This window comes from Chrysemys picta, chromosome 19 (genome assembly GCF_011386835.1).
Source record: "Chrysemys picta bellii isolate R12L10 chromosome 19, ASM1138683v2, whole genome shotgun sequence".
Lineage (NCBI taxonomy): Eukaryota > Metazoa > Chordata > Testudines > Emydidae > Chrysemys > Chrysemys picta.
The window spans coordinates 7,583,569-7,595,980 of NC_088809.1; the positions used below are offsets into that span (position 1 = coordinate 7,583,569).

At 42.7% G+C, this 12,412-nt stretch overlaps 1 protein-coding gene across 8 annotated transcripts in view; it reads right to left on the minus strand.

Annotated features, from left to right (window-relative positions):
* ACACA (acetyl-CoA carboxylase alpha) overlaps positions 1-12,412 on the minus strand; it is a 199,249-nt gene that overhangs the window by 79,080 nt on the left and 107,757 nt on the right. For all 8 annotated transcript variants that reach the window (XM_065572846.1, XM_065572849.1, XM_065572852.1 and 5 more), the window contains 4 exons: positions 2,630-2,899; positions 2,161-2,258; positions 802-922; positions 204-314 (listed from right to left, as the gene is read on the minus strand). In XM_065572846.1, the coding sequence (XP_065428918.1) occupies positions 204-314; positions 802-922; positions 2,161-2,258; positions 2,630-2,899 (600 nt within the window). The remainder of the gene's footprint in view (positions 1-203; positions 315-801; positions 923-2,160; positions 2,259-2,629; positions 2,900-12,412) is intronic.

Genomic DNA, 12,412 nt, shown 5'->3' on the forward strand with positions numbered 1-12,412 from the left:
GTCCATAGGACTGAGAAGGGAATTCAGTCTCCCTGATCCATACAGTCTGACTTTTCTGCAGACAATAAATGGGCCAAATCATGCCAATTGTAGTGGGGGTCGGTTGTGTGAGAAGAGGCTTGTCGCACAGAAGCACGCATTCATTTCATACAGTCCACACCAAAGAGCATGATCAAAATTGAATTCTGATGCATTGAACTTACTTTGTTGAGGGCTCCAGCTCCAGTCAGGATTATATGGGAGTTCTCTACTTGGATAGTCCTCTGTCCTAGCCGGACAAGATAGGCCCCAATTCCAATCGCCCGACACGTTACCTACAAATACAAATCACATTTGCTTCATATCCTATCGTACCTCCAAAAATGCATCGACCCAGGCAGTCTGGTGTGTTTACTTCAGGCCCCTGTGTATTCTGTGGCCACAGAATCCACCCCTCAGTGTAGAACTGTGCTCCAGAATCTAAGATTTCATTTAAAAATGAACGATGAATATGTTTTATAAAATAAAAAAAGCAATAGCTTGTTAATTGAACAGACCACTAAGTCAAACTAGAGCTGCTTTGCTTTTCAAATGCATTTAAAAACATACTCTGAAATGCACCTCGCTGTTTCAAAAAGAAAACGTTTTAGCAGCCAGATCCTCCGCTGCTATTAATTGGTATAGCTCTACTAAATCCATAGGAATATGCCAATTTACACCAGCTGTTGGTCTGACCCTAGATGTACATTCTGAACTCCACGGTCAAATTTTCAGCTGAAATAGGAGATGAAGTTGCAAGAAGAGAAAGCAGTTGGGGATTACCAGGTTGATGGTGATAATATCCTCATAGGCTAATGATGATTCTCCTGCAATCATCCCAGATCCTCGGAGGTTCTCCACTCCAAGTCCTTCTTCCTTCCCAATAATATCGGTTATCTTATACCTGCAGGGAGACAGACAGACTTTGAGACACAAGATCCAATGATTTGTCAAATCAATTCGCTGCTAAGAACATGGAAAGTGACTAAATAGCATTAAGGCTGCAAACAGTAGTGTGCAGAAACTGGCCAGGATTTATATACCAGTTCAACCCATGGCCTTGCTGAACACCAAGGAACCGGCCTACACACTGACAGCCAAAGCAGCACCATAGGGAAGAAATGGCTGACTGAGCTGTACAGGTTACTGACAAACGTATGGGGCAACACTGAAGTCAGCTTCAGTGAGAAATGTTCCTTGGTTGTCTCTGCAGATGAGGAGATCTAGCTGATTATGGGGAAAGGGGCAAGGAATGAAGGGAATGGGACCAAAAGAGAGAATGAGAAATCGTAATTAGGCTCTTACCTTCTCTTTACTTTCCTCTTTCATGCCTTTCCTTCTCCAGTCCTGTCTCCCTCCTCCATCTCTTCCTGGCTTAACATCTCTCTGTTCCATGAGGCTCCGATTCAGAAAAGAACTTAAGCATATGCTTAAGTGCTTCTCCGAATTGAGGCCTGGCCTCTCTCTCTAATTCCTGCTCCCAAACTCCTCTCTCCTTCCTGTTCTTTTACAGCCCATCCATCTGTCTGCAAACCTCATTTTTCTCTCCAGGCATATCCCCCTCCTTCCACCTCCAGGCCTCACATTAAGAATCTCGGTGTCTCCTTTCTTATTCTCAACATTTGTGGTGCCCTCGCTGGGGGCAGGTGGAAGGGGTAGGTGCTGTCTGCTGCCTAGAATAGAAATTGAATCTTTTGGAAAGGACAGTTCTGCAGTTGCACCCCATGCCATAGAATGAAAATCGGTTAAACATTCACTTGAGTGGGTTCTCTTGTTGCTACTATGTATTTCCAATCGAGAAGGCACTTCCCTTACTCAGACTGTAAACTCTTTGGGGGCAGGGCCATCTTTGTGTTTATACAGTGCCTAGCACACTGAGGCCCTGCTCCACGATAGGGGCTCCTAGGCATTAGTGCAATATAAATATTATTTGGTCCACTACATTTGATAGGGCATTTCAAGATGTTTCATGATAAAACATTTTATCCTGGTCTAGTTCATATGTAATAATGGGGGGAAATGTGTTCTCAGACTGGGCACTATAGGATGTCCTGGGGACTAGACAAGAGAAAACAGACAAGGAAGTGACAGGTGTCCTTCATATATATCCAAAGTGAAACAGGATTAGACCCAGCAGTTTACCTGGATTCTCCTTCGTCTTCCACATGCTCACAATGAACGGAGTTCAGGGCACTGACTTTCTTATAATCTTGAGGCGTTAGGTACAAGTATTTATAACCCTGTGGGGACAAATAATTAGTTTTACTCATTCTCATCAATGAATCCCTCCCGTGGCCCCATCCCAAAAAAGAAGCCTTTCCAAGAGATGTATTTATCCAGAAGGGGTAATAATAGGAGTTTTTCAGCACCTGCAGCTCCAGCGGAGGTCAAGGATGCCCAGAACCTCTGAAAATTGGGCCTGAATTCCTCCTTGGTGTAACTCTGCTAATTAGTGAGCCAGTACCACGGCTAACTTTGTGCCTAAATGTCTGGCAGAGCTTTAGCTCGCCTCTTTGAAGAGAGACTGGCTACTGCAAATATAAGATTAGCCTGTGGTACATCCCATAGTTCTGCTATTGCACACTGCCTCCGAGATCGAGCGTCTACTTACTTTATAAGGGTCATTGGGGTCTTCCCAGGCAACATGAAACATGTGACGAATCTCCTCAGCCAAACCAATCCTCGCTCCACTGTTGGCAGCCACATAAATTCGTGGGATACCTTCTGTTCGAGCAAGTTCAGAAGCCCTAAGGAACAGCAGGTCCTCTTGGGGCCCAAAGGACCCTATTCGGTACGTAATGTCATTGCCAATGACTATGATATCACGGCCATCTGGGCACTCAGGGCTCTTGAGGGTAATTTTCCAAGCCACCATGCCAATCTGTGGTCACACAAAAGGGGGCGGGGGAGAGTTTCAAATATAAATATTCCAATACTAATAGATGGATTTCTGCCTCCATGCTCACTTGATTCAAAATCATGCATGGTATGTGAGGACCCACTAAGTACAGCACTGTGGATACACGAGCTCAATAAGGTTCCCAATCTGCATTCTTCACCGAGAGTATTGCTGGAGTAAGGACTACAAAACCAGTCCTCAACTTGCCACCCTAGCCCCTGGAACACATTTCCTCGTGTGGCTGCATTTCCCCCACCCAAGACATTCAGTAGCATTGTTTCTCCCTTTACCATCTATTCTAGGCAATCCATTCAGGGATTTACCATCGCTCCGAGACACATCCTACAAGATCCTTCTCTCTTCTCGCTGAGCTTAGTGTGTGTCACAGAGGACATGGGGTTAGTTAAAGCATTCTGTTTCAGTGCCCTTTGTTTACAGGAGTTCCTACCATCTCTTCAGGGCCACCCAGCCAATCACATTTCAGAAGGACTCCTGGCCTAGAACGCTCATCAGCTCCTTTCCATCTCCTGTTGCCCTCTCTGCTTTAATCCCTTTATTTCTCAACTGTCTCAACTTTTGTTTTCCACCCTTCTCCTGCGTTTCTGTGTCTCTGTCCCCTTGCTTTCCACAGACACCGCTGCAGCCTCTTTCGCCTTCAGCCTGACTTTTCAAGCTCACCTGTATAAGTAATGTGTTTTTATTGAGTATTTTTCTTTTTTTTTTTTTAAATCACCAGATGATCTCTCCTAGTCCTGCCTAATGGAGATGAGCAACTTCTGGAGCCTGCATCTCTCTCGCCTCTTAGCCTCTGTGTAGGATCGCACTGGGGAGCTGGCCGTCAAGGAGCACCATTAACAGATGTAAATAGCAGCCTAGCCCTGAAAGCCACATGCTTCACCCAGTCTCGGCTGGCCCAGCGATCACAAGCAGAGTACACATTCCTCAAGCCGATTGCACATCCTTTGCAATCAGTATGGGTGAAGCTCTCATTGCGGATACTTGGGATTCTGAGCATTATGAACTAGAAGGGAGGTGGGATGGGGGAGGGAGAGAAGCAGCAGATAGATATGTGCTGTTTAATACAAATCAAAATGGGCACAATACACAGACAAGAGCCAATCAATGTCTGCAATAAGATACAGTGTAATAGTTTCATTAAAAAAAAAAAAAAAAGCCCGACAGAGAAATTAATCAAAGGATCATTGGAGAAAATGCAGGCAGCTATCCAAAAACATCACAGCTCTCTGACAGCTCCTTTCCCTTCTCCTCCCTTTCAATGGCTGGGATCACAGGCGAATAGAACGTTAGAGCTTTCTGTGCATCTTCCTATGGGCTCCATTTCTTCACACTCATTTTAAATGATATGGCACGGGGGGCCGGAGGTAGGTAATTTTTATTAATATTTGCTGATGTACAGGTAAGTTTCAGCATCAAACTGCAGAGTGTTTAGAGGCGAGAGATATGCATCAGTTGCAGAGACAGGAGCATAAACCCCAAAAGGTCAGCTGGATGTTTTGCTCAAATACCAATCTTGTTGCTAAATTAATGGAAAGCCTTAATGCTATACAACAAGTCGCTGCAGCTGCTGACCACCCCAAAGACCTCTGAGACTCAGCAAAGACAACAAGGATCACATGGACAACTTACCAGGAGCCCAAAGGACAAGCTTATTGATCAAAAATAAATCCAGCAGCCATAGCATTTCCCTTTTTAATTTCAGCAGCAACCACCCCCAAACCTTGCAACTGATCATCTTTGTCCTCCTGACAGGTTTCAGAGTAGCAGCCGTGTTAGTCTGTATCCGCAAAAAGAACAGGAGTACTTGTGGCACCTTAGAGACTAACAAATTTATTAGAGCACAAGCTTTCGTGGACTACAGCCCACTTCTTCGGATGCATATAGTTTACAGATGGGTAAACTGAGGCACGGAGGAATTAATTGTCTTGCTCCTGCTCTCTCAGTGTCAGGGCCGGATTCCAATCAAGAGTCCTTACTGTCAGTCCCATGCTCCATTCTCAAGATCAGGCTGCCTCCCTGGATGCAAGATCAACGCAATGATTTCTGTATGTTAGAATAGAAGCCTCCATACTCAAAAAAAAAAAAACAAAAACAAAAAAAAAAAAAACAAAAAAAACTTCCTACCAATACAACTCAGAACAGAAGCACCATATTTGCTTTCCAGCCTGCGGTTCTGCGTATGTAATGCACATCCTTATCTTAAATTCTCTTTGCCCCACTGCTATAGCGTTATTTAACTAGGGTACAATGAATTTTCATATCCAAGTAACTATATATACTCTTGAAAATAGTTTTATAATGAAAAGTCAGAAACAAACGTATGCTATAAAAAAGCACAAATGTGTCACTACACTATTTCACGTCTCTTTTTGATTCCCCAACATATACTATCATCAATGTTAGTTGGCTAGTCATAAAAAACACAGGGCACAGCCAAGGATTTTTTTTCTTTGAAAGGCTCATATGCTGTTTAAATTTATGGGTAGGAGGGGAGAGCTTTCTATTTTAGAGGGGAAAAAAATGTGGTTTTTAACTTAACGGCAGCATGCCAAAAAGGGAGAGTTCACAGGTTAATTAGGCAGGCTGAGCTAATCACCTAAGAGTGCTGCCAGAACAATCACGGGGTGATGGCGAGGGGGGGTGGTTTAAAAATAGGATCTTGAAAACAGCCACAGCAGTATTGGAAGCACTTGTCTTGCCACACTTCGATCCCCAGCACAAGGAAGAGCAAGAGAGAGAGAGAGCAGGAGCGGGGGGGAAAAAATAAAAACAAGAACCGTCTTATTTAACTGTTTTTATGTTGGTGAAATGATTTGTGCCACAGTATTTCCATAAGAAGTGGGGCCATTATTCTTCTGTAGAAACACATTTGGTTTGAAAAGTATCACTGGACAGAACGTGAAAATCAAACCAGATGAATTATTCACAGCCTCCGATCAGAAGCGATCATTATTTCTGGTGTTCCGAACTGTGATTAGGATGCAGTGCTTAGATGTCATTTGCTCCCTGAGTAACACCAGCAATGCAGAATACCATTACACACACACACACGTTTTATATATATAATTTTATACACACCCTCTCCCAGGAGATCTTGGCTTAATGTAACCGTTAGCAGATAGTAAAAACGTGATATTAACTAATGTTCATTTTCATGATGCTAAAATGTCATTAGTTTGACACACAGTGTCAACACTAATCATGACCTAAAATTAACACCAAAATTGACTTCAACATTAATTGTGCTATCAATGTGAACAGTAATACACACACTGATTCAGTTACAAATTGACTGCCAGTGGCAGTCAGAGCTGTTGACGACAGATACCAAAGGGAACAGGAAGAAACTATGGTTCCATTCTCTCTCACAGTAGCACAGCAGATACAAGAAGTGATGGGACACGGATGCAAATGGTAGGGACCCTGGGGGGAAGCTGCAGGACCCTTTCTACCATGTTCAGTAATTCCTCAAGAAAATGTAGTTGACACAAAATCTAATGTAAACTAGAACAGCTTGTTATTCACCAGCATTGGCGTTTATGGCAATCGTGTTATTTCACTCTATTTCTCTCCGCACAAGGATGACGTTCGAGCATGTGTACTTTTTACCATGCTTAATTTTATTTATTTTTAAATTTGGAAACCTGGACATGGCTCTCTGAAAATGCCCCTAACAGGGCTGATGGTTTTTTTTAAAAAGTTTGCTGACAATTAACATACAGCATTTCCCTCTTAGAGTCTTCATGGTTACACAAATCACATCTCATCTCCCGTTCTAGTCTATGTCTATATGTGCGTTTTATATGCACATCTATACGTGCATGTACAGATGTGTATTATATATTACATCATACAAAAACTATACCAAAAAGGAAATTTAAAGATTTCAAAGTCAAGCTCTCAAAAGTTAGGAAATACCAGAATAAAGGTTACCCATGCAACCTTCATTCTTCCTCCTCATGCAGATATATTGTGATCCAGTTCTTAATAACATCATCACATACTTTTTCCCCAGGCAACCTCTGCCTCATTCAGGGCCTGAACCAGTGTCTATTGACTCCAGTGGGTGTTGGAACAGGCCTTCAGTGCACAGGATGGATACTGAATGTGGTGGGGTTGTGTTGTTTTTTCAGTAATAAGACTGAAGGGGAAAATAACCCACAAAAATTGCACTGGATGCAACCATGACCCCCTACATGGGTCAGCAACAGCATCTGAAACTTCTGGCCCATAGAACAGACTTCTACTGCTTGAGTTAAAGAATAAATGTCAGCAGTAGTAGGCCATTATCTTTTTTTTTTTTGAGAGAGAGAGAGAGAGAGATTGAGATTGAATGTATATGTATATGTATATGTGGGAGATGAGGTTTAAGTATAAAACTTTGCAAAACTAACCTTACAGGAAGGGCAGCATAGGAAATAACATTTTTTCTTCTGTATTTTTGAATAGCATTAAGCATTGCCCCGAGTAGTGCTTGACTGTATAAAAGAATCTAAACACTTATCTTAACCACTGGAAAAAAAGTCTGTTTTTTCAACACCAGTAACTCAAAAATGGCTGAATTGATTTTCTTATAAATTTCCAAAAATTAACCTCCTGGCTAAGACCAAACATGAGAAGTTCCAGCTCAAAAATACATTTTAGTAGGTTATAAGCATCTGAAAATTGATGTTTAGAATGCAAAGCTTTCAAATCTTAAACTACTAGCACCTCTCTCTCTCTCTCTCACACACAACACACACACACACACACACACACACACACACACACACACACACACACACACACACACAATAAAATGAGGGTTACAGATGTTACTGTTGTCTGTGAAGCTGTGTGAGAAATAGCATGCTGAAGTAATTGATCAGCATGGAGGATTAACCGACCTCGTCAATCTAAGTTGCTATGAGGCATCTGCTTTTAACCATATGAACTGCTGTTGAACAGTGCAGTTTTGTGCTCAAAATTCCATATTCCAGTGTCTTCTGCATGTGTCCCACCATTCATTATAATCCTAACATGGACTTAAAAAAGACCCACTAAATAGGTCTACTCTTCACACCCATTATTAATTTATGGACACATTAAATGTTCCAGGCATATAAAAAGGGAAAGAAAGAAAGAAAAAAAAGAAGGTTTGCCTTCACCAATGCTCAGGAACCCACGTCAGGAAGTTTGTTCTTTTAAATTCATGTGTCCCACTCCACATTTCGAGAAACTTTCATCTTTCAGTAAAACAGCATTCTACAGTTCTCAACAAAAAAAGCTGTTCCATTCTGGTCCTTACGCTATTGCCATCAGGTATCGAAGTGCCGATGGGGCCTAAGGTATTCTGTGACAGGAGGCTCACCTAATGAACAACTGCACAAGAATGGTTTCCAATGAGTACAACAGAAAGAGTTGCCCAGGTTCCCTGTCTACAGCCTCCAAGAGCCTTTATAAAGAGTTTGTTCCTAAGTCTTATCAAGGGAAGGAGTTCTAAACACACAGAATTGCAGTAACTGTCATAAAACAAATGTGGGGGGAGCATGAATGGAAACACACACAGACAAACTTATTCCATTCCCCTTCCAACCCTTTGTTATTTTACAGACCTTGTAATCATGCAACCCAAGTTCTTCCATAATTACTATACGTGTTCGAGCTCTGAGGTTTTAATACCTTAAGCCCTACCATAAGAGAGGGGAATGCAAGGCAACAAAATAGAATCCACAGAACATAAAAACAGTTTAACTATTAAGCCTTCCCTGCACAATATTCATTAGCTATCCCTCTGCTGCACCAAACAACACCTGGAGCTGCTGCACAGGGGTTCCTCTAGCCCTTTACTTAGTTCTGTCCTGTAACACACCTGGCCAAATCTTCCCACCTGCAACGGAAAGGATGCTGGCAAATGCTTCACAAAAAGGTTCAATTAGAGACTCTGTCTCACGCTCAGGTTACTGTAAAGGAAAAACTGTGACATCTAGTGTCAACAGGGAAAAATGACATGTTCTTCCTATGTACATTTCCATGTGACCTAGCTGGAGAACTGGGGGTGGAGCAGTGCCAGGGGTGTCCCAGTTACATCCATTATCTCCTTGTCTTGAAGGGCCAAATTCAGTGCTGCCATAAGGGGGTACAACTGCATGGACTCTGAGGGCGGTGGTGAATTTGGGTCAAAGTTTATAAAATGCTTAGCATGCCCCGTGTTTAAAAATGAGCAGTGAAATCTCTAACAGTATGAAGAGTGACCTGATGGCCCACAAAAACGATCACTTTTTTAATGGTGGGATTTCAGATAATTTTTTGGATAGTTTGAGAACTGCTGGTCTAAGGTAAGGGGTAGGCCTCCCCAGGGAGGCATGGGAATGGGGAGAAAGGGGAGCATGAGTGGTGTGCTTTTTAGGGGGGGGAAGGAGGGAAGAGCTCTGGTTGTCAATCCCGGGTGGCTGGGGGGCATGCAGAAGGGCCGTGCACACCTGGGAGGCAGATAGCCAGAGCCCGGCCATCCAGGCTCGGGCTCTCCTTCCTCCCCCTCCTCCAATCTCTCTCTGTGAGGCAGCCAAGGCTGGAGTTTCTCCCGCCTCTCCCGCACTTGGAGGCGGTGGTGCTCTGACATTCAGCCCCAGTCTTTAGACTCAATATAGTACTCCTTGAGGAGACTGGTAGGAGGTGATTGATATAGCTCCCCAGGTAAGACTATCCACTCTGAACTATAGGCCAGACTTTCAGAAGAGCTACTCAATGAAAGAGACACATTTTTAAATGTTCTCTCAATGGAAGCTGCTGGGTACTTTGGAAAATCCTGTAAAAATCTCCCTGTGCTAACACACCATTGTCTGGCACCACTAGAGTCATCCATGTTCTAACAGGACAACATGCTTATAGAACCATATTAGAGATTCATGTTACAGCCTCAGCCATGGCAGTTAAACTTCTAGGGTAGACAGTCTGTAAGAGAGCCACTGTCAGCCATACACCTAAATCAAAACATGCAAAGTTCTCCATAGACCCCATCGATCTGTATTCCAAGAGTGCAAGATTCTGAGCACCTCCAGCCCCTGCTGCTGCCAAAGGGACCCCCCCGGAACACCCTCCGTAGAAACTCCTCAGCACCTTGCCGCACTGAACTCTGAACAGTCCAGACTTTTTTTATTTTTATTTTTTTTTTAAATGTGAAGATACAAACTAGCAGGAGTTAGTTTAAAAAAAGTTGTGGTGGAATGTATACGAACATATCAACTATCTGAACTTAAAACGATTTAACTGAAAACCTTAACAAGCAGAGATGTTTTTGTTTGCAAATTTTTGCAATGCAATATTTTTCTTTTTCAATTATGCAACTTTTTATTTAAACTTACAAATTTCAGTGCCATGTGTCTATCCATTTTAGGGCCTGATTCTGAGGCATCCTGAGCGTCCACCTAGCTGTCACTTCGTTTTTGACATGTTCCCATGTGTGACTTTTGTCCCATAGACAGTCACAGTCTTTGCTCCAATTTGCCAGGGAACGTGATGGAATTATTGCTGGCTGCTAAGACTTTATTGTCCACATGCTAGTCCTTCTTCGGCTCTCCTACATACATATTTTCTGCCACTAACAAACCTGTATTAGCAAATTAGCTCCAAAAGAGTTTTGAATTTTATGCTGTTGTGAATTTAGTGCCAGTCTATTTAAATCCTGGGAGTGTGAGTGGGGCCTAGTGGAGCAAAAGGCAAACACCTCTCAGGCTAGGAGGGGCCACAGAACCCAGAGTTTAACTGAGTACTGGGGACAAAAATGAACAAATAAGGATGGGGGTGCAGGTCACAGGGTCAAAATGAGGAATCCAGAGAAAGGGACACTGAGAAGAAAACTGGACAAAGTCCACTTCTCAAGAAGTCATCCAAAGAGTCAGTGGACGCCACTCAGAACTGTCTGAATGGAAAAATGACTTGAAAAAGACACCACTGTCTTGAAAGCCCCCAGAGTTTTCGTGTAGCCAGAGAACAGGTACAGCCTGGCCTGTAGCAGTGCAACCTCCCCCACTCTATCCTACTAAGACATCTCATCCCCAAGCCAGCAGGACCAAAATCTAGGAATGAGAGCGGAGTTCCATCGTCATAGTCCATTAAGTCCTTGGCCTTTCTGTTGAGTCTGCCAGCAAGAGACATAATTACTGTCAAACATGGTGGTGGTTTTTGTGATGTGGTTATCTGTCCACTAAGATCTGGTCTGAGACCACCAAACGTCTCTCAAACCAGTTATCCAATGGTTGTGACTTTCAGTCATTGCCAACATGGCTTGGTTGTGAACTAACTTGAGAAGGAAGACTCTTTCCCATCACCCATCTCTTAAGTTTACCAATCTCCTCTGAAAAGATCATCATAAAGAAACAAATAAAGCTGTTTTGTATAGCTGTGGAGCTGAGGAAAATTTACCTTCACAGCATTATTTAGACATTTTATGGGGTTCTATAAGGAAAAGAAAAATTGCAATTTATGTCAGGTCCTAATAGTACTCCTCCTCCTCCCTCCACTTTCACCCATTTCAACCAGCTTTTAAATTCAACTCAGACTTTGCCACTGAGTTAACAGAACCAAAAAAGTGTCTGTTAGTCTCTAAGGTGCCACAAGTACTCCTGTTCTTCTTCTTTCACCATTATAGCATATCACCTAGCTTCAATTACATCCTCTGTTTGTGTGGCACTGCAACGTAACACCTAGCACTGATATGGTAATTACAGTGTCTAAGGTTTGGGTTTTTTTTGTTTTTGTAAATTTTAACTAATTAATCCTCACAACAGCATGAACTACATCAGTACTAGCCTATTTTACCAGTGAAGAAAGTGAGAGACGGGCGATAAGGGCCCAACGATAAGGACCTAAGAGGTCTAACTTCCATCTTGTGCTCACTCCTTTAGCCACATTGCCTTCCATTCATGATTCACTATGCAACAAGTCCTATCAACTTTATCATTTTAAAGGAGAGCGTGTTTGTTTATGTTAACGTATCCTCTCAAATACATTCAGACAAGTTTGGAGAACAAATGAAATGTATTTGGTGAAAAGATGGCAAATTCTCAAATGTGTCTGAAACAAAGAGCTGAACCAGTTTAAAATGTTATAATTTTCCTCTCTTCTATGTCTCCTGGACAATGCCTATCTACACCCAGAACTACAAGCTTCTCCCACAAAGGTGGATGACAGCAAGGACCCTTTGTTCCTGGTAGATAACAGTCTGCATAACTTCTAGGTAGAAATATGCAGCATCTGTGGGACCCATCTTATTTGTGAGAAAAGCAGCATGGATCTATTTACTGCCTCTTCTTTTTAAACACGCCTGTCAGCTTGGTTTTATCCAGGTTGCCTTTTCCATTCCAGAGATGAAGCTGAGGAATCAAACCTCAACTGTCCCTCCTCCCCTCCCACTTGCCATCTTCCTTGGTGCGAGGACCTTGAGTGCAGGCTTGTGACAAATCTGTTTCCTCGGCTAAAACAAATTAAACTGTAAAA